The sequence below is a fragment of the Ruditapes philippinarum genome, unplaced genomic scaffold (assembly GCF_026571515.1).
Source record: "Ruditapes philippinarum isolate M1 unplaced genomic scaffold, ASM2657151v2 ctg2162_1_1_1_1, whole genome shotgun sequence".
Taxonomy (NCBI): domain Eukaryota; kingdom Metazoa; phylum Mollusca; class Bivalvia; order Venerida; family Veneridae; genus Ruditapes; species Ruditapes philippinarum.
The window spans coordinates 4,716-32,338 of record NW_026859350.1 but is presented as its reverse complement, the minus strand read 5'-3'; the positions used below and the strand labels follow the sequence as shown (position 1 = coordinate 32,338).

General features: G+C 32.8%; 2 protein-coding genes across 2 annotated transcripts in view; both read right to left on the bottom strand.

The window, feature by feature from the left end:
* LOC132756174 (titin homolog) overlaps positions 1 to 2,401 on the bottom strand; it is a 40,805-nt gene extending 38,404 nt beyond the window's left edge. The window contains exon 1 of the mRNA XM_060747172.1: positions 1,076 to 2,401. Coding sequence (XP_060603155.1) covers positions 1,076 to 2,308 — 1,233 coding nt within the window. The 5' untranslated portion in view covers positions 2,309 to 2,401. The remainder of the gene's footprint in view (positions 1 to 1,075) is intronic.
* Positions 2,392 to 27,623, bottom strand: LOC132756183 (uncharacterized). Its single transcript, XM_060747189.1, has 3 exons — positions 27,314 to 27,623; positions 12,102 to 12,273; positions 2,392 to 2,807 (listed from the first exon to the last, which is right to left on the bottom strand). Exons 1-3 carry the CDS (start codon positions 27,344 to 27,346, stop codon positions 2,392 to 2,394), a joined length of 621 nt encoding a protein of 206 aa, XP_060603172.1. The 5' UTR covers positions 27,347 to 27,623.

Sequence of the window (27,623 nt, the reverse complement as noted above, 5' to 3'; positions counted from 1 at the left end):
CCTGGTAACTGTTGGGGTGTGCAGGTTGGCCTGGTAACTGTTGGAGTGTGAAGACTGGCCTAGTTACTGTTGGGGTGTGCAGGTTGGCCTGGTTACTGTTGGGGTGTGCAGGTTTGCCTGGTAACTGCTGGGGTGTGCAGGTTGGCCTGGTTACTGTTGGAGAGTGAAGACTGGCCTAGTTACTGTTGGGGTGTGCAGGTTGGCCTGGTCACTGTTGGGGTGTGCAGGTTGGCCTGGTAACTGCTGGGGTGTGCAGGTTGACCTGGTAACTGTTGGGGTGTGCATGTTGGCATAGTTACTGTTGGGGTGTGCAGGTTTGCCTAGTTACTGTTGGGGTGTGCAGGTTGGCCTATAAACTGCTGTGCAGGTTCACCTGTCAACTGTTGGGTGTGCATAATGGCCTGGTTACTGTTGAAGTGTGCAGATTTGCCAGTTTCTGTTGTGGTGTGCATATTGACCTAGTTATTGATTGGGTGTGTAGTTGGGCCTTGTAACTACTGGGGTGTGCAGGTTGACCTGGCAACTGCTGGGATGTGCAGTTTGAACTGGTTACTGTTAGGATGTGCAGGTTGACTTGATTACTGTACGTGTATAAAACTGGCCTGTTACCTGAAGAATGTGCAGACTTGCGGTGTAACAGTATAGCCCTCACATTAAAATTTCTTGGATACAAAGAGGTAAATTATGTGTCACAGCCAGTCCACACTGACAATAGAAATTGAGGAAATTAATCAACTTCTTATGAATTGTTTAAAATGTTATTTTATTTACTTTCTAATTTATACTGGCAGGGCAATGTAAGTCTTAAAGACCATTATCATATTTAAAGAACTAGGTCAGTCTTTGATTATGACCAGGCTCTATACTGCCCATAGCCACAGTAGTATGAACCCTAAAATATCTACAATATTTAATGAATAGTTCCAAAATATAACACATCAAGACCATCTTCACAAATTCAGTGTTTAACTCAATGTTTACTAAGCAAAAAATATAAAATCCCTCCTGCTTGTATCTAGGCATTATTTTTTAATTAATTTAAATCAAGAAATGAAAAGAAAACAATGATAATTACCTTTATTGACTCATTGCTGGAGTGCACACTTGCGTCACGTTGTATACCACTGTCATTGCTGTTACTGGACGCGACGTCTGCTTGCGATATAATTCCCAGTCTGTCATAATTATTCCGCCCTGATGAATCTTTTCTTATCCTAGCACCATCATCACCTTGTTTTTCTTTACCAGTCAACTGTTGTTTATAAAATGAAGAGTTTGAAAATGCACTATCACTCTTATAAAATTCCATTTGTTTACAGAATTGGCACATGGTAATTGAGTCGGTCGACCCTCGTACATTACGATTAGACATCCTGCGTTTACGTTCCTCAGATCTAAACACACACTCGCACCTTGGGTCTCTTATAACATCGTCTTGCACTGGTTCATACTGGTCACTTTCTAATGAAGTCACAGAATTCATCACATTTCTTTGAGACGATTGGGAACCAGAACGAGAAAGCTGGTAACTAAAACTTTGATTTCTCCGTGGAGAGGCCCCAACAGGCTTCGGAGTTTTTGGTTTATGAGGTTGTTCAAGGGGTGGTGAGTGAATACTACTAGCAAAACTACTTGCAGACGTAATACTCATCTCATCATCATCGCGAAATTGAGGGCTGGAGGCATGAGAGCTGAGATTCAAGAATGAGTTTGCCTCGTGTGAAGGAGTTGAAGGGGACGAAATAGAATGTCTTGATTTATTACTCCTTTCTTGCGTGGGAGTTGGGCAGTTAGAGTCAGTTTCACTAGAATCAGGGTATGTCTTGAGTATATCAGCAGAAGTATGCCTGCGACGTATATTCCTATTACGGTACGGAGAACCAGGTGGGGTATCAACACTACCAATGTCATCATCTTGAAATGTAGCTATTGGAGGACTTACTGGATGCTCAGTCTTTATTGGACTATTAACTGAGGAATCTGATTTGTTCTTTCTAAACAGTCCTTTCAATGTCATTTTCTTTGTGAAAAACTCTTTAGCTGACTCACTTTGTTTTGAAAACCCTGATATATTTAGATTCTCGTTCAGAGTTTTCCGTTTTGCCATCACTTTCTTCAAAAATGTTGGATTTTGATTTTGCACACTTTGTACTTTTGGTGATTTGTTCAATTCAGATTTCTGACTATCTAGTGACACAGATCTAGCCCTCGTACTGTTATGAACTTTATCTTCATCTATCCCAGAAAGTCTCAGAGCTCCACGTTCCTGTGCAGCTCGAAAACTTGACGTCCGTTTTGCTCGCTGCATGACATGTTTCACTTCAACATCTTTCGATTCAGGAAGACTAGAACTACTAAGTTTCTGAGAATCGGTTACAGACTCATCTGTACTCAAAATCCATTCCCTTCAGAATAGTAACTATCAACCGACATATCCGATGTACGACTAGAACACGACTCGTTAAAAACCTCGTCATTTGTCCGACCCATATTTAGCACATTAGCATCACCAGTTATATTTAATTCAGTTTCATTATAGAACACATCTTCGGTAGAGTCACTACTTTGTAATACAGTTTTTGCATTTTGTCTTCTCATATGAGGTTTATTGTGAATATCAGTTGTCTCCCTTGAATCTCCACTGGTATCCGGCATTTCCCACATGTCATCTACATTACTGTCAAGATGCCGGGAACTAGAATGGTAATCTGCTGACTCATTACAATCATATTCTGAGTTGTCCATTGTTTCGATTGTGAAATGTCCATTCTTATAAACGATCCTAGCATCGCCAAATGCCAAAGTTCCTGCAATAAATAAGATAAGATATTTAACACTACTGATATACTTTGAATCTAAATGTGATCATCACAAACTTTGACTGCTTCCAAAACTGCAAAATACAAGGTACCAAAATGACACAAATAATATGATGAAAAAATATGCAAGTTGAAGACCTGGGTCTGAGGTTATTAATTAATTCTCTAAACTCAAACTCAGAACTCAGGTATTTGATTGGTCAGAAACTGCCACAGAATATACACTGACCAATGAAAATCCTGAGATTTGAGAGAGAACTCAGACAAAAAGTTTTTATAACCTCAAGACCAGAGCTGTCATTTTATAGACCATAGATTAACATTCATATATGACCTCTGACCTATACAGAGGCTTAAGCCAGTATGATTTACAGTCCTTGCCAAAATCAACAAAACAACATAGCACTGTGCATACCATCCCAATTATGTTAATGAATAATGAAACTCACATTCTACATCCTCTCTTTAAAAACTATAATAAATAAATCTCTCAGATGTCCCGACTTGATAAGAATAATTATCCTGTAAAAAAAGTTAATGTGTGAAACATTGTCAAAAACAACCAATTAAGTTGTACTTGACAGAATTACATGTTCTGTCTCTTTTTTCATTCCTTCTTTATTATTACTTTACGAAATATAACAAGCACACAACAAAATAAACATTAATTTTCCAAACAATTTAAATACCAAATGTACCAAGTTTGTTTTTTTCGTTTTCGTTCACAATTTTTGTTATACAGATAAAAAAATTAACATATAAGTATAAAAAAAAACTGCGTACCATGCAAAAAGATATAGCCACGATGAATATCACTTTCAAAATGCAATCCAAATTAGAATAGAACATTAAACATCTTTTAGGATATCCAGTTACATGCCTCTGAGTTACAATATTGTTACAATAGTATACCGCAGTTATCACAAATTTAATGACCACTACAGACACTGTTATTACATGCTGCATGTACCTCTATCAGAAAATTATAATTTATTCAGGAATGTGAGGACTTGTAAATAAAAGTTGTTGTAACGCTGTCTTTTTTTTATCATATTTAACGAAAAATATAATAAATTCACAATGATTCTCTATCTTGACATAAGCCGAGCAAAGCGTGACTATCTTTTCGGGATCTTTTTGCTCCAGGTATCAGACTAAATTCAGATCTCTCTCCATATATATTATGTGCGCTGTATCGAATGTCATAATTTCATTATGTGTATTTTGACAAAAAAAATCTTAGATAAAGATTGGGACTAAAGGGTTTTTATGATTCAATAGTTTAAGTCAATAGGCGGTTGTGTAATCACAATTTACGATCTTCAAGATAAGTGACTATGTAAACAACGCCTTGTTATTAATACATCTATTATAATTACAGTGCCTAATGAGTTAAAGAGCTAATTAAATCCTGTATGTCAATCTCTGCTATAATTAATATTTGCAACATCATCGTAAACTAACTGATCACTTTAAAGGGACTTAAATCAAATTGGTTGTGGTGTTGGTAGTTTAACCTCTGAATCACGTCAGAATTCTCCAGAGCACAGTCATATCTGTCACTGCATCATTCCTTGGCAGGCTGTCAAGCAGTTTACCAGTACTACCCAGCAGTTGTTTTCACTTTCACAAGGAACCGATAACTTCTGTACATGCCAGGGCAGAGGTACAGTGTGAATGACTATAGAATGGATTTCATGATCAATCAATGAAAAAGACCAGTGCACCCTCCCAGAACTTAACCCGGGAAGCCTGATTCACAAACTATTGCTCTACCTATTGAGCTAACCAGATGGTTTATTTAAAACAAATTTAATGCATCCATAAAATATTATTTGTAATCATCAATAAAATTGCTTTAAATTTGACACTCTTATCTATGAAAACAGATAGGGAAATTTCACAAATCCATTAAAATCATATAAAAGTCAAGTTTTGGATGGTTGAGGGAAATTTAATCTTTACATTTTTTTAAAAAAAATTTTTGAGGGGGGTGGGGGGAGGTGGTTTAATAACCAATTTAGAAGATAAAAATAGTTTCAATAGTTTTGTCAATAAGGAATAGGCCTATATTTGGCCTCGTATTTTATGAAAAATATCACTGTCAGTAATAATGATAATTTCTTAATATCAATATATAATATCAATTAAAATAGGTAATCAAGATGGTCATTTATCTTACTTTTATCCTCCCCACAGGTATATGTCATCTAGATTATCATTTATTATTACACTTTTATTATACCTCCCCCCTGAGGGCACCGAGATATAAGATATAAGATATATATTTACTTTATAAACAAATCAATGCCCTTTATCAGGTTATAAGTGTACCATTAAATAGCCAGGTAAAACCACTAAACAGGCCAACTGGAAGAGACATCCCCTCATCTCAAGTTACAGAGGGTTTGAAATTTTCTACTTTAGAATTACAGAAGTTTACTTCAGTAAAATCACAGATATACATACAATATTCTATAATAAGCTCCATGGTAAAATCTAAAGTTTTTGAAAATTCTAAAAACCTTCTGTTGAATTATTAACTACAGAAGCTCAACATCAAACAAATTCTGATATAAGCTAGCTAAACATAAACCTTTTGATGTTAAAGCTGATTTATATGTGATACTTTGACAATACAACCAGAATTTAAGCCAGTTATGATGGATAAACACCAAAAATATACTGCCTGGCCATCAACTGTATACATGTCGTGCAAGGTGCCAATGGTACCAGAGCCTAACATTATTTCATTCATAAGCCAGTCTGGCAGTAATATACTACAATTGTAACCATGGGCGAAAATTCTGTTGTTGTTTTTTTTTCACAAGTATAACTGCCAACTTCTCCAAATGAAGCAGAACAGGAGTAATGTCATTTGATAGAAGTCAATTATAAAGGTGCCGAGGACACTCATCGACTCAGGGCGCAAAGTGAAACCAGCTTAATACAATGACGGCCCCAGTATTCTTATCAAAACATATCTGTCACATGATATCGCACTAGCACTCTGGGCTTGGGCTTTAAATGTGTTCTCGTGCTTCAGCAGATGTAAAAGCACAAGAAACATGTGCATTAACCCTCTAGAACAATTTGTTAGACAAAGATATTTTCCATCTGTGATTATATTATAGCTTTATAAAACCGAAGCATACACCACCAGTAGAATCTTGTCAATCTAGAAATCTGCTAAAGCTAGTAATGACAAAGATGATATGCAGGTTGAAGTAATGTTAATGTTTTAGGCCCCCCCCCTCCTCCAAGTAAATATTACTTGGCATGTTTTTGAACCAGGGACCTGGAGTCAAGTTTATTTTATAAGCTATCATCAGGTACCTTGAATATATCAGAATTATCTCTATCAACATTGACAGTTTATGGTTTATATCTTACTCTTAATCTAGGATATTCATCATAACATGAGTAGGTTTTTTTTGTTATATTGTGGTACACTGGGAACAGATGTTGTATCTCAGAATGTACAATAAAATATGTCCATATAGACTTCCCCATAGTATAATGTGTATTACAGTCGAGACTGTCATATGTGACTTTCCAAGGGATCTTCAGAAAAAGGTCACATATGACAGGGAGTCTCTTAATACAGTCTCAAAGAAAATTAAATTTAAATATCATCTATCTGTCTATATACCATTATGACATAAAGATCCTGTATGTTTAGTGATATTGTTTGTTCACTACACTTGCAAAAAATATATATATGGATATAATTATGCAAATAAAACAATTTTCCAACATCAAAGAATATGTAAAATGTGTACTGCAAATATTTGTGCACATTATATTTAATCAATAAATTACATGCATTGATTTCTTATTGGAAAATTTGACTTAGAATTTATAGAAAATAAATTGTGTGTAGTTTCATTTTTATTATTATTTCATTATTATTTCATAATAAAAGTATGGACTTTTGAACAGTTGGTCTCTGTTAAAGGAGCCTTAATCATATTTGGTACATTTCCAGTGGATGATCATTTGAATTTTCTGTAGGGGATATGAATTTTACAGCCTTACATTGAACATACAATTAAAACCAACACACTGATATTTCAATTGATGATTGCTGAATTATAAAATGTTAAAAAACAAGGGTCTACATCACCAAAAAAAAATCGAAGTAGCCAGTAAGGACAGATGGCCTTTGTAAAAGGGGAAATCAGTGTAACATATGTGAGGATACAGTTACACCTATATACAAGGATGTTATTCCCAGACTGAATTCAAGTACAAGTCATTATCATGTATAACCTAGAGAATCAAAGCACTGAATGTACTGATGGGGAGGCTATGAGAGAATGTTTCAGACTTATAGTTTCTTTTCTTTTTGCTTAAAATATGCTACCAAAATAAAAAGATATGCACATTGCGCTATTTATCCTTACTGTTGTGTTCAACCATTCATATATATGGTTAATGAGGTTGACTATTCATTTTGTTAATATTCCAGAACATTTAATTAAGGTCTACATTCGGACTGTTAATCATGCAAATTTTGAAAAACCTAAACTGTCAATAATAAATGACATACCAGCAAGTATGACGACTGTTCATTATCAGATAACAATAACATTTTACAACTGACGGTTCCTTATCAAAATATTCTAGGACTGTTCATCATAAATATTTTATGTCATTTTAATATTATTGAATGATAATAACAACTGCACGTGATGCAACATTTTTATTGAACATAAAAATTATACACGTTTAGATGTACCATAATTGAGATCAATAACATACTGTCTTGTGATGAGTATTAACATTCATGCTCTACAGACAGAAGGCTGTCTTCTTCAGAAGCAAATCTCGAATAAAATCACGTTTCAGAAAATTAATCCCATTTCATTACTGACGGCGTCGGATAATATTAAAGCTAAATATTTCTTGAAAAAATACATCTCTGCAAAGCTTATTCAAAACTGAATCAACCTAAGTGAAAATTGATCAGGAAGTTATATCTTCTTTTTTTACCGCCAACACTCAACACTCAACCAACTTATGGTAGTTAATCGATAGATTTTACGTGTATTTTTAAACCTCACTAGCTTGAAATATATACTGCGGAAAATCTGTTGTTAACAGGGTGTGCGGTTATTACGTAGGGTTTTCCCTGTCGACCATTTCCCGCAAATAGATGAGAACATCGAAGCCGTCAGTGCTATGAATGGTGTTATAAATGGCGTGTTTTGGAAGTTTTTGTTGAAACTTCTCCAAATACCTCCAGAGGCGTGCAACGTCGCGGAGAAGGCACACGGAAGGTCATAGTCAAGTCATCATAAGTACCAGAGGTGATTGGTTGACCTGTCGTGACTTACTCTGGAGGTTTGGCGCTAATAGATGCCGTTTTTGTTGTCGTCAGTCAGAAAGTTGATGCCTTGACGGTATTGTCGTCTCCTTTACCACCAAAGAACGAAGAATGGGCTTCCAGGAAGAATCTGCTTGAAAAAGACGTCCCAGATGCTATAATCTCGGACATATGGTTATTCCGGCGCCGAGTATAAATAAACTTAAAACACACACACTTTTTTTTGAAAACAAAACAACAACACATTTTCTGTAGTAATTTTTCAAGTGTTGTAAAATGAATAAGAAATTCCTCTTATGCCGCCCATTATTTTTAGAACACAACCATAAAAGTTCTTTTTTTTTTATTTTTCAAATAAACATTTATCACTTCAGCGCGAGCAAATATCGGTTTCAAATTAAAGTTTCGTAAGATATGTTAATGACTTCCCGATGCTCGACTGTAAGTAATTTGTATATGTATGCGGGTTTTTTTGTTTTTGTTTTTTTTGTTTTTGTTTTTTAATTAAAGCTTCTTATTCTTTAATATTTTTTATGTATCTCATAATCTGTATTGAAAATTTGAATTTTATTACAAATGGACTATCAAATTATGATGTATGCCCTAGAATTGAATAAACTTTCTAATTACACAATACGGGGTCATACTGATCTTTGCGTCTTTCTCTGAAATACTTATTTCCTTGTTAAAACATATTTGACCACATATTTCTGTCAATTAACTGTTCACTTTACTTCCGATTTTGTTGTACGGAAACACATGTTTCTATTTGTGTTTTCTAATCAATTCGAATCTATAATCAGTTTAATGGGATCACCACCGGGTAAACGACTACTAGGTACTTTGGTCATGTTTTTTACCACAAATATTTGAATGTTTCTATTGGGATTAAAATGAGCATAGTTAACTAAACAACTGTTTGTATAAATTCCTAACCTGTCTAATTCTAATTATGAGATTAGTGAATATATAAGACTTTCACTACAAAATATTCCTAAACAAAAGAGCACATGTTTAAATTTATTCCTATACAAATAAAAGATCAGAGTAGGGATCTGTCAATTACCAAAGATACTTTTATGTTAAAAGTTTGATTAATGAATTATGTAAGATGAAAATATAAGTATTGCTTTTTTTATTTTGCTAATGTAAAATGTAATATTTTGCTGGGATTTTGTCGGAGGTCCTTAGGGGTTTTGTAGTTAAATAGTTTTTTTTTTCGGCGATAATGGTTAAAGAATAAAATGTTTTTAAACTATATGTTCATCACCATCAGTGAATTTTTAGTTAAATGTATGCAAAATATTTACTAAACAGCTATATGATTTAGCGGTTTATGAGCGTTTTCCGCGTACAGCCTCCTGGGGTGTACAAATAAGTTAGTTTTCCTTAGTTATCACGCAAGCATGATCCATGTCTCTGATGTAAGCGACAGTTTACAATTATTTGTCTTTAAAAAATATTAAGGACTATTAATAGTTTATAACATAAAAAGCACATGCATGATATTGAGAATACGTAGTTGCAACGTTCTAGTTAATGACCCGTCATAAACAGTTGGTCGCTGCGTAGTAATTGGAAAATTGTTATCAAAAATAATAAAGAATATTTGCCACTGAATTAAAGCATTTACTTATAAATTTTCATTTATGCTTTTTGTTAAAAAAATATGGATAAAGTTATTATTTTGAAGGGTTTTCATACCAGAACTATTTAATATAGACGTATACGTATGCCTAAACCTGATTACCGCGGCAGTATGACGTCACGGAGTAGTGATTTAAACAATAATCAAGAATTTTTCAGAGAATTATTATCTTTACAAATTGCAGATATGAAATTAAAGAATGAAAATATTTTCATATTGTAAATGTCTGTGATGAGTGATGAGTCAGCTTAGAAAAAATCAAGGTACTATTTTTTGACCTGATTACCGTGGCAGTATGACGTCACGGAGTAGTGATTTAAACAAAAATCAAGAATTTTTCAGAGAATTATTATCTTTACAAATTGCAGATATGAAATTAAAGAATGAAAATATTTTCATATTGTAAATGTCTGTGATGAGTGATGAGTCAGCTTAGAAAAAATCAAGGTACTATTTTTTGACCTGATTACCGCGGCAGTAAGATTTGACAGACAGTTATTAACATTGGGTCGGCATAGCCTCCCCAAAAACTGTTGTCTATCAGTGGAGAAAAACTGCTGTCTATCAGTGGAAATTTTAGTCATGCTTCGCTTAATTGTCTTGAAATAAATTATCTTCATCATGTCAAATTCCTTCATTTTAAGTAATTCGCCAGAAGATATGCTGAAAACTGTTAAAATCTGCATGTTTTCTCAATCTCCAAACTGTGTCATAAAGTTTCTCTGGGAAAATCAACTACTGAGCATGATTTTTCACAAATATTTGCAACATTTAAGGAGCATTAAAGGAGCGGAAATAGTAAAAATTTCACAATAAATTGCCATGATATTGTTGCAGCAAAGTGGAATTTCAAAGTGGCTAATTCTCTCTCTGTTGCACATTACTTAGATAAAATATTGTCAATTTTTAGATTGGCAATAACATTCCTTCCCAGAATGCAAATTTCTGCCATAAAAATTGCAAAGCAACTTATAATGAACAAATTACAGAAAAGAGTCGAACTTAGCCTTCTGGCGGCAACTCAACCAACCCATGTGGCCAGTACAGACCAACATCAGCCTCTGTGCCCTTCAATCAATATTTAAAAATTTCCTAGAAATGATGAATGGTTTTCTACTGAATGAAAGATCTACAAGTTCATTTAAGATATTAAGGGTGGTAAGGGTTAAAGCCTATTCAATAATCTTTCATATTTAGACGTAAAAACTTTTTTTTTCAGATATTACGAAGCATTTTCACTAACTTTTATATTTATGTTAAATAGAAATCCAATGAAAAGCAAACTGTTTTAGTACAAAGGGTCCAGTAAGGATTTTGTTCTTCAAAATTATAAAGCTACATGTATACAAGGTTGTTTTATGTATGACCCCCACGATATATTCATTCTTCATGTTTTCAATGTAAACATTTATGAAGCTATAAATTACAGGTTTTCAGCCAGTAAACTAATAAATATGATATATCTGTAGATGGGCAAATAATGTTAATTTTATTGTTTCAGGTTTACACAGAGTTCACATGGCTTCCTTCCAGAAGAGCTACAGTACCCAGTGGTCATTCTACAAAATGAGTGAAATATATCATTTCTCCTTCCATTGATAACACACTATCAATACATGGATAGTGAGTATATATATTGTGGTAATTGACAAGGATCCTTATTACTACATTTATATGTGGGTGAATAACTACCTTTAAATGTCCAAATCTTAAAATCTTTAAAACCAAATTGGCCTCAAATACAAAATATTTATTTCATATAGCTATCAAATTGACCTTAAAATAACGCAAATAAATTTGACAGACTGATGGCATGCACAAACCCGACTATTAGACAATTTCAAATTATTTGGAGTTTGTTTTTGTTGTACATTAAGATTCCAAAAGTCATGCTTGAGACAATATTAGCTTAGCTTATAGTAAATGACCCCGAATTTTACCTTTTCATACATTATTTCAGAAGCAGACATTTTGGTGAAGCTCCTGTATTAACCAGGCAGATAGATTTGATTGATTCCATGTACAAACCATTAATTTAAGATCTATTTATCATAATATTATATACTTTATTACAAGCATAAAGGCATCAATTATTATTTAACCTTTACCATACTGAACCAGTGCAGACCAAGATCTGTGGCATCCTGTCTGCACTGTTTGCTATTCACTGAGCCATTTTACTTATTTTGAGCAACTTCTCGAAATATGATGAATGGTGTAGTCCATATTGAAAGAAGGACATGTCCATTTAATATAAGATGGAAAGAGTCAATAGATATAATATGAAATATAAAGATTAGAGTACCTGTTGGTAAACTAAGACTCCTACGTTTGTTGCTACGTCTGACTGGTTTTGTACTCTCTTGCCTCTGAGACTGGCGGTCACTGTAATATTGTTGTTGTTGTTGCCGTCGCTGGTCACATGTTAACGAGACGTCATCTTTATTTTCCTCTACCTCGACGATTTCTGACAACAACTGAAAGAATAGAGAGATATAATTGTAGTCACCTCCAAAAATGAAGAGTTGTCTTCTGAGTATTACCTCTAATTAAGAAGAGGTCAGACTTAACATATCTCCAAAAATAAACAGCAACATTTTATTCACATAATTTCAATCATAGAGTGTCATTTCTTCATATACTGGTAAATAATAATTAACTATTTGTCTTGAAAAATAATCTTATTTACCTCCAATTAAGAAGAGCCATAACTAAATTTATCTTCATTCATGAAGAGTTATAAAGCACATAATGATATTATATTAGTTGAGGTGAATTCAGTTTGCTTTTTTTTGTATGCATTCATGAGTTCTTGCCAACTTGAATTAGTAACATGGCAAAAAATGACCCTGGAACTGTTGGCATTGTTTCTGTAGTAACAAGTTAGAAGTGGTGCTTTTATTGTGATTTATTATCAGATATATGTTGGCAATGAATTGCTAGTAGCACATAGTTTTACCACATAGTTTTACTACATAGTATTGTAACAGTAGAAAGTCAGCTCTTCCAAATAGTTTTTTTTCCCTGACACAGCAACTTCTAACTTTTTAGATTTGAATTAAAATGACAATTCATAACATAAACTGAGAAGGAAGGTTTCACAATGAAGCCCAAATAGGAAAGGATTTTAACATCACAGGCAACTTTACACAAAGATTATTGGAAGTAATTATTATAATCATAGCCAGACATAAAGAATCAGACATTCATACTTTGTTATTTTAATAGTCTCTTTGAAAAAGCTGGTCATTTATATTTATTATCAAAATTTGATACAATTCTTAAAACACTAAAATTGTCTTGTCATTGTTTTAAATATAGTACTACACAACTTAATAACCTAAAAAGTAATGATAAATAATCACAATTAACTAAATGTTGCTTATCTTTGAAACACTGAAAAAAAAATCTTTCAATGACCTTCTCGTCAATGAGAAAGGTCAAAAAGTTGCTAATTTCAGTAAACCAACAAATTTCAACCAACCAAAATAATTAGTCAGTATGCTGACCTCAGACTTGAAAATAATATTTAATATGCAGCCAAAACAATTTCTTGTAACCAAAAATACACCATACACGAAGCTACTGTATCATGTAAAACACTTACATTTTTTTTGATATTTCCAAAAAAAAATTAAAATCTCATCTCACAGACTTTTTTTTGTATTTAATTATGATAAATAATTATACATATAATTACACATACATGTAGACACAGGTTTTTTCAATTAGCCAAGATGTAAAGTGTGTAATAGTTTAGGTATTTTGACAGATAATATGAATGTGTAGAATGATGGAGGGGCCGACACATAAATGTAGTGTGTGTCGCGAGGATATACAAAGTGTGAATATTTGTCACCGTGGTAGAAATGATGTACATGTCATCATGACAGATTGACCAATCATTAACAAATGATCAGTACACGATCAATATGAATAAAAATTATCATCAATATTTTAACTAACAAATATCTTGCATTACCATGATTAAGTGTCTTTTTCTGATAAAAGATTATGTTTTTTGAGATATATAAATTTATTTCAACTATGTAGGTAAAAATAGTTACATAAAATAATATACCTTGAAAAAATTTTTTTGATGTGGTTGCTTTAACCCATTACTTCATATACACGCCTTTTAACGCCTTTTTCACCCCCCCTTTTTTTGTTGTCTCAAATGATGAAAAATGCCTTATTTAGGCCCCAAACACTTGTTTTTGTTTGAGAAATGTTGTTAAAAAAAGTGACCTCTTTTTCGGCGCGGCCCCCCAACCAAAAGATACATCAGGGGGTTGCCAGAAGGGGGATGTGCCCCCTTCTGTTTGGGGGGGTTTGAAGGGGGGGGATTCCCCCTCATCGCAAAGAAAATTTTGGACTTGTGAGAGGCTGTAAATGACCCCAGATTGATCATAAGGTAACATGTAACCAACGTTGAAAAGCATTTGACTCTATCTCAATCCATTGAGAAGTTGCAGCACTTTGAAATCAATTTTGATGGAAAAAATCAACGCAAAATAGTGATTTTTGGCAATTTTGAGATGTCCCCTCGTTGCCATGGTAACAGAAAATTTAAGCCTGATCATGTTGTTGCAAGGGCAATGGTCCAGTCAACATTTGTGCCAAGTTTGATTAGTGTTGAAGCAGTTTTTATAGTATTATAGCAATTTGAACTTGTAATGGGAGACTTTTCAATGAAAACAGCCATTTTTCACAAAATGCTCATGAAGTAATGGGTTAATAAAAATGTTAAGCTTTTTTAACAAAATAAGTTGTTTATATAATGAAGGAGGGATAATTATTAAGTGTTTAAAAATATCATATCAACACAATAGAATGTAATATTAATGTATATAATTATACAATAATAAAGTTATAGTTGTGGACAGTAAGATTATTTGTAAATCTCAAATAAAAACAAAAATCAAGTTTTTGTGCAACCTAGATTTTGCCAGCGTGCAAGAAAAATCTGGGTTATCCTATGGTTTTATAATGTCCTATCTATTAGAAAATCTCTGATTAAGATTACCTTTACACTGACTTTAGGCTTCTACGAAAAAAAATTTATCAATCTGTCAGTATTTCTTGAAAAATCCTTCTTTCTGTGTGTTTTCTCAACATTCATCAACTTTGATAGATTACTTCAGGCAGTTAATAATTTAAACAAACAACACAACTTACTTACTATATGTACAAGAAACCAAATGTTTATCTACACATAGACACTTTGTTTTTAAATCCATTCAAAGAACACTATTAATATATCCACTGAAAATAGCTCGTAAATTCTAAAAACAAAATAAACACTTACATATTTAAAATAATAACATCATTATGGTAACGGCTATATTTTTAATAATGAAATAAAGTACCGCAAATAAACAATGGCTCGTGTTGAATAAATGATTTCAACAATGACATCACTTCACCCCATAGTAGTGGCTTTGTAAAAATGTGGGAGGGGGGTGGGTATAAACAAAGCCATTATGAAAAAGACACTGTGACACGAAAGAAACATTGCCTATCAGTCAGTGATCTATTGAAAGAATAATCACCCACAATGAAGTATCGTGTCAACAATTTGTTTTATTTACAAGCTATTATATATCGCGTTAAAAGCCAAAATCAGCTTATTATTATTAACCAAATTGTAATCGTTTCATGCCAAGACGATTTTAAATTCATGACATAGTTTAAAACAATATCGAAAATCGTACAAATTACGAAGCATTTCTTTTTTCTTTTGGAATATTTGAAATTCCATAAATATTATACGTACCCGGTAGTTCATATTTGTGAGCATTTATTGTGATATTAAAACTTATTATACTTAATGATACCATAATTATAATATTATAATCTTAGTTCAATTAGCTTAATTGATGTTAAAAACCAATAATTATTACACCAATAAATTACAAAATTTTAACTATTGACTTATACATACATGTACAGTTTTCTCCCATTCAATTATTTAATTTTAACTATTGACTAAAACATACAATTTTTTCCATTCAATTTTTAATTATTTTATTTTAAATAATATTTTGAGACAAAAATACAATTTCTTTCAGTTATACTACAAACCTTCAAAAAATGATAACAAGATAACTCAGATAAAATTATAAATAGTCATGGTGCCAAGAAAGGAAATAAAATATGGACTATCTAATGAAATAATCAAAGAATAAACAAAACAGTTGAAAAGTTCAGTTCTAAAAGTGGTCACGCCCTCAAATTGTCTATAGCATAATGAACATTTTGGTTCCCAGCTCAAATTACGGTAGAATTGATATATTAGTCAGTCAGTTTGACATGTAACAAGTATTAAGCCGAATTTAAGGTATCAATATACTAATTGACCAACTTTTTATAAAAGTATGTCAAATCAGTAACATGTATATTTTGTTAAGTGTTTCTGCGGTTTTTCTGTTATCGGTACAGATGTGAAGATTCCGACTTTCAAAAGTTAATTATAGACACTGGCTCCAATACATACTTGACTCAGTTCCTTTCTTACAAGCTTTGCTGCCTGTTATTTTATTACTTAATCATGTTCTTATTGTAGCCTTAATACTGGTTGGGGACTACCAAAACCGGACAACCACCAAACCCGGACGGCCCCGAAAATGCTTAATTTAGTATTTTCTTTGTTCAGTGGTTGTCAGTCACTTTTTTATCAACGATAAGTGCATGTTTCTTTTAAAATTAAGTAAATAAATTTATTTCAACCTCCGTAAATGGTAATATTTTAATGTTTATTTCAAGAATGTTGATGTTGAAATTTGGGGGCCAAGAAAGCATTATGCCTGACCTCATATACCAGCGATAATCATTTGCAGAGTGAATAATAGAATATCCAAAACTTCAGCATTTGTTGCTGACATATTGTATATCATGTTAAAAATCAAAAATCAAAACACCCAAGCTTTTATCTGAATTAAATCATATCATGTACATATCTGTCCGGACACATGGTACTGTAGTGTAGACTATTTAGGTAATTTTGATACCCTCCTTGTCGAGCCTCAGATATAAGTGTCAATACAATCAGAAATAAACAAACTAGTTTGTTAGTTAGGAGAAGAACCTAGCTGAACTGTGTCAAATTTATTGGTCTCTACGTTAAAAATTATGAAATCTGTACGGAAAAATGTTCCAAAAGTGTCCCACCAGTAGATTTAAAAAAGCTTATTATACTTATAGCCAATCTATGACTATAACATCATTTATTTCATTAACAACTTGATATTAGTAATTTAGTAACTGTTGCTCCGAATCTAAAACCAATTTATAGTATAATGTTTTAACCTAAAGAACACTCAATTTTCTTAATATCATTCAATATATGTCAATATGGTAACAACACTTAATCAAAAAACTTATCTTTATAAATTCTTATTCCGAAATTCCAAATTTTTGAAAGAACCACTGTCAAATTATAGACCATTCTGCAGATTTATTTAAATTTCCTTCATTAAGCTGCACCATTTAACAATAAGTTAAATTCAATTTTTGTTTTCTTCCACAATATGAACTTTTATTCAATTCACATCATTTAATTTTGGCAATAAGTTTTATTCAGTAAGTTTCATTCAATTTACACCATTTTACAATGAATTTCATTCAATTTGCACTATATGGGAATAAGTTTTATTCAATGAGCACCATTCAACAAGAAGTTTCATTCAATTTACATCATTTTACAATGAATTTCATTCAATTTACACTATTGGGGATTAGTTTTATTCAATGAGCACCATTTAACAAGAAGTTTCATTCAATTTATTTCATTTTACCAGTAAACCCTGTGTAATTCATAAAATCTGAGAGAAAAAATAAATTTCTTAAAGAATATATACGTGAAAATTAGGGCATTGCCTGAGGTAGGTCTGGACCTGTTAATATTATCTATTTACTTATGTCAGAAAGCAATTTTTCTCTTATCTTTAGTATACCTTGCCCTTTTGTTCCATAGACAACTACTTGAACAAAGTGATTATTATACCTAGCTATTCTCTCAAATACACCCAGATTTAATCAGATATTGGTAATTACCCTAAATGTTTCTTATTTTGAATGTTTTCTGGTATTTTGATGAACTTGGTAATCAAAAATATAGTTAAACCTTTCTGTGATGACTGTGTAGTCAAAGAAAAAAATTGTCTTGAAATTTGGTCTTTGTATGTGCGTTTGAGTTTATTTACACTCGCTGCCGGCCACCGGTTGCACATATGGGCAAGTCTTAGTCACTTTAGATTTTGGAGGATAGTGAATGGTCTTTGTTGACAATTGGTCTCTTATAGCAGATCTGTTAACATTCATATAAACTTAAAAATGGTAGAAATATAAAGAAGTTTTAATGAACAGGAAATGGGTTGTTTTGGCATAAATTCAAAGCCTTTAATGAGGATATACATGTTGTAATATGAATAAATAAATTACAAAAGAAACACTTATTAAACATGTAACGTACATGTATTATATACTATCTTTCCATTATTTCCTTATTTTATTTCTTCATATTTTACTCTTCCTTATTCTAAATCATATGTTCGCAGCAAGTAGATGCCAATGGGGAACACATTTCATGTGAATTGGAGCAAAAAAAAAATTGTTGACAACAAAAGTTGTGCATTTTGCCCATCAGTGAAAAATTATCAATATCTCTAAGTGAGTGTTGCTGATTTTCAGATATTGAGCTGTCTTCATTATGAACATTTAATAACTGTTAAATAAAAAGAAAGTGTAAAACTTTTCCCACAAAAATATATAATTTTCTTCCTTTCGAACAAAATTTATATGTTTGTTAATCATTTTCACGTTCATTATACCTTATTTATGTTTCTCCCAAGTGAATTATCATCAATATTTAAATAAGCCCCTAAAATAACCCAAAATAATTCTTAAAAAGCTCAATAACAAAATACATTACTATAATATTTCTTTGGTTTCTAAAATTAACAAGAATAAGCGTCATAAGTATAAGAAATCAAATTCCTCATTTTCTCTCTGTTACCTTCATGTTCAAAGACATGTAAAAGCTTTTTCCTTGTAAAATCCAAAAGTTGAATTATTAACCACTTATTATATATAAATACTGCATGTTTTGAGAATTATTATCCAATGTAGTCTTTTATAAACAATAACACCAAATAACACTGTTTTTTTCCAAATATCCAACATTTAAAACAAGCACCAAACATAGTTTATAAAAAAAAATTTACGCACATATATTTTGAAACGTGATAATGCACATAAACATCATATATATACATATACTTTCTAGACTATAAATACTTGCATCATAGAATCACATACAAACAACTTGGAGCTAAAATAACTTAAACAAGGAACAAAGGAAAAGCTTAAAAAGTAACATGCTTATTGCAAAATACTCATTACGGAATTCAGTGTACGTCTCAATTGTCAACGTTACGACCTCAAGTGAATGTACTCAGTATAAAACACTTATTGACAGGGGATAATCAAGTGTTTTTATTAACCTATCTTCTCACATTAAGTGGTCAAAATATATAAATATTTCATGAGTAGAGTCACTGTACAGTGAATAAAGTAGACAATGTTTTTCTTCCATATATAGACCTGATGCAGTAGTATTAATTATTTTGTAAAATATAATATGAAATAGTACCCCATCAAGTTAGTTTCATTATTTTGACTGCAAGACCGACTGATTTTACAAACTGATATTGAATAGATGTCGGCTTTAGCCAGTTAAATTCAAAACTGTGTTGGAAATCGAATTAATTCAAATTTCATTTTTTTTCGCAAAGGGCTACCATCATCTATATAATAAAAAGCCCTGGCGCACAATTTGTTGGGCTACCCATTAAGTGACCTACTTACCATGTAGTTTGACTAGATTAACATGGAAAATGAGCTTAGTAGGTAGAGCAATGGACTGTGAATCAGGAGATCCAGGTTCCATTTCCAGACAGTGCAGGTCACTTTTATCGTGATTGATCATGAAATCCTTTCTAAGGTCATTCGCACTCGCATTCGCATGTACAGAAGTTATCAGTTCCTCGTGAAAGTAAAGGCAACTAGTACTGGTAAACTGCTAGACAGTCTGCCCAGGAACAATGCAGTGACTAAACTGTGTTCTGGCTTACAGTCATGATCCCCGAGTGAAAACTACCAACCCCACCACCACCAGTCCACTAAAGAACTATTTACACTCTTTAATAACAACTTCGTCAACACGCAAGTGTAATATATAAGATGAATCTGAATAAATAATCTGTTCTGTTCTGTCAACTAAAAAAAATATCAGAGACTTACATTAGAAAAATCTTGTTTTACCTTGACACTTTTTGCTACCCCACTACTCCAATCTACATGTACTTTGCCTCATTAAAGTCAACATGCTGCATGAATTTTAACAACAAGAATAATTATCAATTCTATATTAAAGTGTTTTCAGTTCCAACACTTATTCTTATACATGTAGTGTAGTAAAGGTCATTTAAGCAGCCTATCCTTTAATTTACAAGAATTGAACAATCTTCGACTTGAACAATCTTCATTCTTATGTATCTCCAAGGTGATAGGTCAATATATAACTAAATTCCTTACTCCTTACACTATCTCTCTAAAGATTGTCAATCTTACCTTCTACATAAAACGCATCATGTTAAAACATCAGGTCTCTTTCATAATACAAAATGTATTTAAAATTCACAAAACTATTTCAATATGATACTGGGAAAATCCTTTCCTACAGAGATCTGTCTTCATTTTTTTTACAAGAACTTTGAAAGAAAGTCTGTTTCTCTAAAATCACCATTAAATTCAAAATATGACACTTTAGATATAGTAAAACACAGTACACAGTTTTAAATTAAACCTTTCGTACTGTAGAAGGCTACAAGAAAGATTTTTTTTTTATTAAATAATCCCTATATTGATGATGATGAAATGTTATTTTCCTTTCAAATAATTTTCCATTTCAACACAATCATGAATATCCTACAGGCACTGTTGTCAGAAAACATTGATTGAATTCAAATTTCAATTTTTTTTATCAATTTTGTCAATTTTAATTTTTCAGTAACACAGCATTCCTATGCCTTCATTACACGGAGTAAAATTGAAATCCCTGTTATTGTGAGAACAACAAACTGGGAACCGTAGATTGTAAGTGATATGCTCTGTTTTCACACATTACATGTACACACAGCCCAGCCAGACAGGCTGATAAGTAAGAACAGCTGTGTCAGATTACTAGAGACAAGTGTTTCTTGTGACTGGCTAGTTGTAGAACATACACAAATGAATGAGCTTTGTGATGGTATGCAGTTTTTATCATGTTTCAAAATTGAAAAGCCAAATGGAAAATACTTAAGAGATAATTTATGCATTCTACATGGCAAATTAGCATATAGTTTGCACATAGCTTGCATATACATGTCTGAATTTAAACCTATTTTCTCCAAGGCTTTAAACATGAGTTATGATAATTAAGCTTGCACAGTTGATTTATACTTGTCCTGGCACTATTTAATTAAACAAAGGAAGCAGTATTTTCAGAAACTGCTTGACCAATGCTGACCATTTAAACAAAATGGTGGCACTAGGCTACTGATCTCAGAACTGCAAGGTTTATTCAATTTCATTTAAAAATTATAAACTACTAATCAGTAAAAGATAAAAATTATAAACTACTTAGCTAAGCGCTGTTCATGCTAAATATCTTATGAACTCATCCATCTTTCTATCTGGACAAGATTGGAAAAAAAAACAATCAAAATTATACTAACTGAACAGCAGACGGTGCAGGCCATCATCAGAAAGCATAGATGTACTGGCTGTTCTTGGTCTGTACTGGTCACATGCACCAGCAATTAACAAGTGAACATTATCTAAGAAAAGTCTTCAAAAGTATTTATAAATTCTCAATAAAACTATTGTGTCATTTAATATTTTGTAAATAGCTTGTTGTTGTTTTTTCCACATAAACCTAAAGAAATTAATACTTTTGTGTAAAATTTCATGAAGTCTGCATACTGTCATTTAATTAATTAGAATCCAAAGGGAAGTAATCAATACATCCTTGCAACAAATATTTATAATATGTTGCAAAGTTACTTCCCTTCATGCACACATTGTAAAAAGCAATATGCCATCAACTTCGACATACTAGTAAATATAAATATATTATCAACTTAAAAAACCCCGACTAACTTCATTTAAAAACATCTCGAAATTCTGTACAGTTTCTTCAAAAGATTAAATATGCAAAAATGCAAATTTCAGTCACTTAATTTGCAAATGGGTCAATAAAATATGCAAATTTTAAGTCTCCCATTTTCTACATGGTAATATTCCAACTATTGGGAGAAATATCAGAAAATAGGTCAAACAACATTATAAAATTCTTTATAAAAAATCAAAATACATAAGATTATAAACATTTATAAAAGGATGGAGGCAAAAATTGGTAAAATATATTCACTTGGTTGTAAATGTTTTTGTTTGTTTGTTCTTTTTTTAGGGTTTAATGTCACACCAACACAGAATAGGCAATATGGCGACTTTCCAGCTTTACTGGAGAAGGAAGTCCCCAGGTGCACCTTTGCACAATATTTTAGGCATAAACGGGCACACAAGTAGAACCACCAATGTTTTGTACGCTAGCTGGATAGCTTTTTCACATAAAGAATCTGAAGACACCAACGCGGCAGTAAGAGTAAATGTTTGTTTGTACAAAGGGATTTAATAAGTTGTGAAAAAAAAACACTACACTTGCAGGATATTGAGTATCTCTATTCACAAATCTACTTCAAAAATACACTATATACAAGATCAATCACATTTCATGTACAGTCTAAAACCTTCAGAGACAACTGTGTGTCTAAAAGTGAATATAAATCATCCAATAATGTGTTACAGCATAATAAAACAAGACATTTCGACAAGAAAAGAAAGTTGCTCCAGTGTTGTCACCGAAAAAATGTAAATCTGTCTACAGAGTACTTAAGATAGTCTACGACAAATAAAGAATTGTGATTTTCTGTATTGAGAGGTTGTTGTGATACAGTTGTAAGACTGGAAGACTCCTAACTTACTTCCTCTCTGGTCATTTAGTTATGAGACAAATGCTTTGAGCAATAAATGTTTGAATTATTACAAAAGCAAGAAATATCCATATTGACTTTTTTCAAAAGTTTTGGGAAAAGAGCTCAGTTCCATCAATTTCGTAAATTTCTTAAAGCATGGAACATGGTAAAACGAGTAACAGACAGTCATAAAATGCAAACAAATCAACACCATTTAGAATAATGAGCATAACAATATGCAAAACTCAAGTTGGCGAATTAACATAAGGGAATGTTTCCCATATGTAAGGACACAAACTGCTCTTGGTGGTGAGCTGGCTTTTCACCGACAGGGTTTGTGTGCCTTTAAATGTTACAGTATTTCACTAAAAATCCACAGAATGGCAATACATGTAAGCAAATAATACTCCTTTACCTTCACCTTTACCTCGGTGAATCTTTCAAGCCACTTCAATAAAAATTAACTTCTAAAGCTATAAATAATTCCTCTACTATATTAAATAGTTTCCTTCAAATGCATATTTCATGGATATATACTGCTTGATGTGAAAATATTTACCAAGATAAGCAGCGAGGGACCCCAACCTTTGAAGCCCAACTGTACTGATACTCTATCTATAAACAAGCATATTTGAACAGATAAAAATACTTCACTTCAAAGAATCTAGTTAATATACAAAGGTTACTTAAGACATTTTTGAATTTATAATAACTGCTCCTAGTTGGCACAGTCTAAACTATCATTAATTCTTATTCTACAGCTACATTTGCAGCTTATGGATTGCTGTGGTTTGATGCAGAGGAAGTTGCGAGCTTGTACCTCAAATGACATACAAAGGGGCACCTCTAAACTGCCATCTACCTTCATCAATAAAGCTGTGAAGTGGCCATGTCTGAATAACAGAAAACCCAGCAAAAAAAAACACAAAACAAGATAACTTGATAGAACAGAGGTTTCTTTTTTATTTGCAAGCACTGCGATTTTCAATATTCCTAAACAAGTAAGCAGGAAAAGATATTGATAGAAACAAATCTTACTTAATACCCCAGTAAATTAGCTGTCTAGACTTACACCAATTACTCCCTTTATCTCTACCTACACTGCAACTTGAATACACCTAATTTACATTACACTAAAAACAGGTAAAATACTAGTTTTCAACTAATTTTACTACATGTCAATCGAGCTATAACTGCAAGCTATTTTTAAAATCATGATAAAGATTGCAAGCTTAAGCTCTAAATATGCTGAAAAAGTTACTAAATCATATTGTTAATAGGTAGAATTGTTACTATATGAATTCCCTGCAGTAAATAGGTAAAGGCTATCATCAGGGTATTTGTAAACAAATCTATAATGTTTTACAAATGTAGAAAATAATATTTATAGAAGAAATTTCTGTGATGATTCCTCTTGCATTATTAGTATCCTGTAAGTTGTACATAGAAGTAAATGATTACGTCCAGCTAACCCGGGGAAATTCACCATTCAAATAACCTGAGCTTTCTACTAGTCAAACAAAAAGCCCAACTTGAATTGGAACCACCCACTAAAAAAAAATCCCCCCCCCCCCCATCATTGAACTCAGGCACTCAGAATAATTGAATAATGTAAACATGCTCAATTTTTTCATTGACTCTCCTAACAAATGCTACTTATGTTTGTTCTTGCCTATTTAACAAGCCTGAGACATAGACACAAATAAGTATTCTATACACTTCTTTACTTAACAATACCACAAAGATTAGGAAAAGAGTAAAACAAACACACATTTTCAGACAGGATATTTGATCATTCTCCCAAAAACAAAGAGAACCCTATATTTTTCCTCAAAATCAAGAAATCAACTCATCAAATACATTATTTTCACACATCAATTTGTTAAGAGGACAATGCTTTGTTCAGCATCAATATACAGTTGCTCAATTCTAATCTGTTTAAAGTTAATTTTCAATTTCGTTTCTTTTTTTTCATTTTCACACACCCTATTAGATTAGAATCACGTGTTAGACCTCCTCTGGTACAACTTCCCACAGTGCCCATTGATAAAATAAATCTTGTATTGAAATCGTCAAGTTTCTGTATTGATCCATACACAACAAAAACATGGTTTTGAATTTGAAATGCACTGTTAATAGTGCAAGCGGCAAGAGCCTATCGTTTCATACATATGACTCATTCATTCATCACTAAGTATAGACGATGCAAACTGAACTGCCTTTTGTTAAACATCATTTACCCGAATAAGAATTTAACAAAGACACATATGCAAATTTTAGTTGTCTATATATATTTTAAGCAATCATATTTCTTCTTTGAACGTAACAGAAAATAAACAAGTTTAACCACGTAAATTTTACTGAACAATTCAAATATTGAGATCAGACTTAAAATAAGACAGTCGTTTGTGCACACCCTATACTTTCATGGACTAGACATGCATAACACACTAAGCAAACAAATCTGTTATATTTTTAAATCCCCCCTCACATCATGTTTGTAATAATGAAAGTTATTGAAGCAGAGGCAAATTTAAATTTAAATTCAATTAATACAATTTTCAAACTGCTGAGTTACCAATGAGGAAAATATAAAATGAGCCGCCATACAGGACTTGCTAAGTTTCACATTCTTAGTTTGTTTTCTCACACAGTCATTATAAGTTACGCAGTCATTATAAGTTACATTACTGACAGTTACTTCGTAATTCTGAATAAATATTTATTTTATCACACAGAAGAAGAGTACTTTGTTGAGGACTATGGGTGAAAATTACTAACAAGAACATTTTTTTTCAGATCTTGATTATAACAATCAATGGAAATCAAATCAAATTATGACAACAATAAAAGACCTTCAACAGCCTACAAGATTAATGCTTTGCTTTTTTCTAGTTTAGCACCAGTATTCATTCACAAAACATGACACACTTCAAATATTTCTTAAGCCTTCTTAAGATTGATTTAAAGTGTTAACTTGATTTTAACAATTTTTCTGACAAGTCTGGAATAAAATTCAAAGAAACTGATGAAGCACTAGCCATTATGATTATGAACAATAAATCATCATTTTTCTGAACTACAGGACTTTAACAATTACTGGTAAATCTTATTCTAATAATGTTAGGTATTTTTTTTACCATAGTGCAATAACTGGTTAACTGCTATTAAATTTAGAAAGATTTATTCTGTTATTGCACTAAGGCTTTATATATTTAAATGAAGCCGGTGATAATGGACATGGACATTAACTTGTACTTTCCATTACCTTCCATAAACAGGGTCTGCAAAATCATGGTATAGCATGAGCCTAGCTCTATGCTCATGGTATGGCATGACATAGCCATGCTCATGGTATAACATGGCCTGGCTATATGCTCATGGTATGGCATGGCCTGGCTCTATGCTCATGGTATAACATGGCCTAGCTCTATGCTCATGGTATGGCATGACCTAGCTCTATGCTCATGGTATAACATGGCCTGGCTCTATGCTCATGGTATAACATGGCCTAGCTCTATGCTCATGGTATGGCATGACCTAGCTCTATGCTCATGGTATAACATGGCCTGGCTCTATGCTCATGGTATGGCATGGCCATGCTCTATGCTCATGGTATGGCATGGCCTGGCTCTATGCTCATGGTATAACATGGCCTAGCTCTATAATCATGGCATGGCATGGCCTGGCTCTATGCTCATGGTATAACATGGCCTAGCTTTATGCTCATGGTATAGCATGGCCTAGCTCTATGCTCATAGTATAGCATGGCCTAGCTCTATGCTCATGGTATAGCATGGCCTAGCTCTATGCTCATGGGTATAGCATGGCCTAGCTCTATGCTAATGGTATAGCATGACCTAGCTCTATGCTGGTGGCCTGGCTCTTTGCTCATGATATAATATGGCCTAGCTCAATGCTCATGGATATAATATGGCCTAGCTCTATGTTCATGGTATAGTATGGCCTAGCTCTATGCTCATGGTATAACATGGCCTAGCTCTATGCTCATGGTATAGCATGACTAGCTCTATGCTGGTGGCCTAGCTCTTTGCTCATGATATAATATGGCCTAGCTCAATGCTCATGGTATAGTATGGCCTAGCTCTATGCTCATGGTATAGACATGGCCTAGCTCTATGCTCATGGTATAGCATGGCCTAGCTCTATGCTCATGGTATAGCATGGCCTAGCTCTATGCTCATCGTATAGCATGGCCTAGCTCTATGCTCATTGTATAGCATGACCTAGCTCTAGCACAGCCTTGCATCAGCACACCATTATTGTGCAAGTTCGCATGTAGGTAAATAGAAAGCCTACAGAAGCTCTCTATCTCAGGTACAAAATAATGCTTTATTACCAGCCTTAAGTAAAGAAAAAAAGTCTATGCTTGGAAAAACAACAACAAAAAGACAAACACCAGCCCCCTTGTACATACCATTCCAGTTGTCTCATATTCTGTAGGCAACATCTTTAATGCTCCTTTTTCAATACTCCAAATGAAAAATCACAACTTTTTAACCCATAATCTAACAAAGTAATAATTCCTATATCCAAATCCTAAGTGATAATGAAATATATTGGAAGTGAAAAACACCAAAACAAATGCTCCTGTCTAATAAACTTCTCTGACATATCCAGGCATCATTTACCCTGAAATATCACATGTTACAAATTTGTTTTTTCTCATCAATCTCATTCCCAATAACACAATGTCACAAATCATTCATAATGTAAATCCATCGTGA

What these genes read in the sequence shown, in the direction of transcription:
- LOC132756183 (XM_060747189.1), bottom strand. Translation starts at nt 27,346, where the DNA reads ATGTTGCCTACAGAATATGAGACAACTGGAATG. An exon ending in AATATGAGACAACTGGAATG is followed by an intron (nt 12,274 to 27,313) that starts GTATGTACAAGG and finishes CTATTCTTTCAG; the next exon opens with TTGTTGTCAGAAATCGTCGA. An exon ending in GAGTCTTAGTTTACCAACAG is followed by an intron (nt 2,808 to 12,101) that starts GTACTCTAATCT and finishes TATTTATTGCAG; the next exon opens with GAACTTTGGCATTTGGCGAT.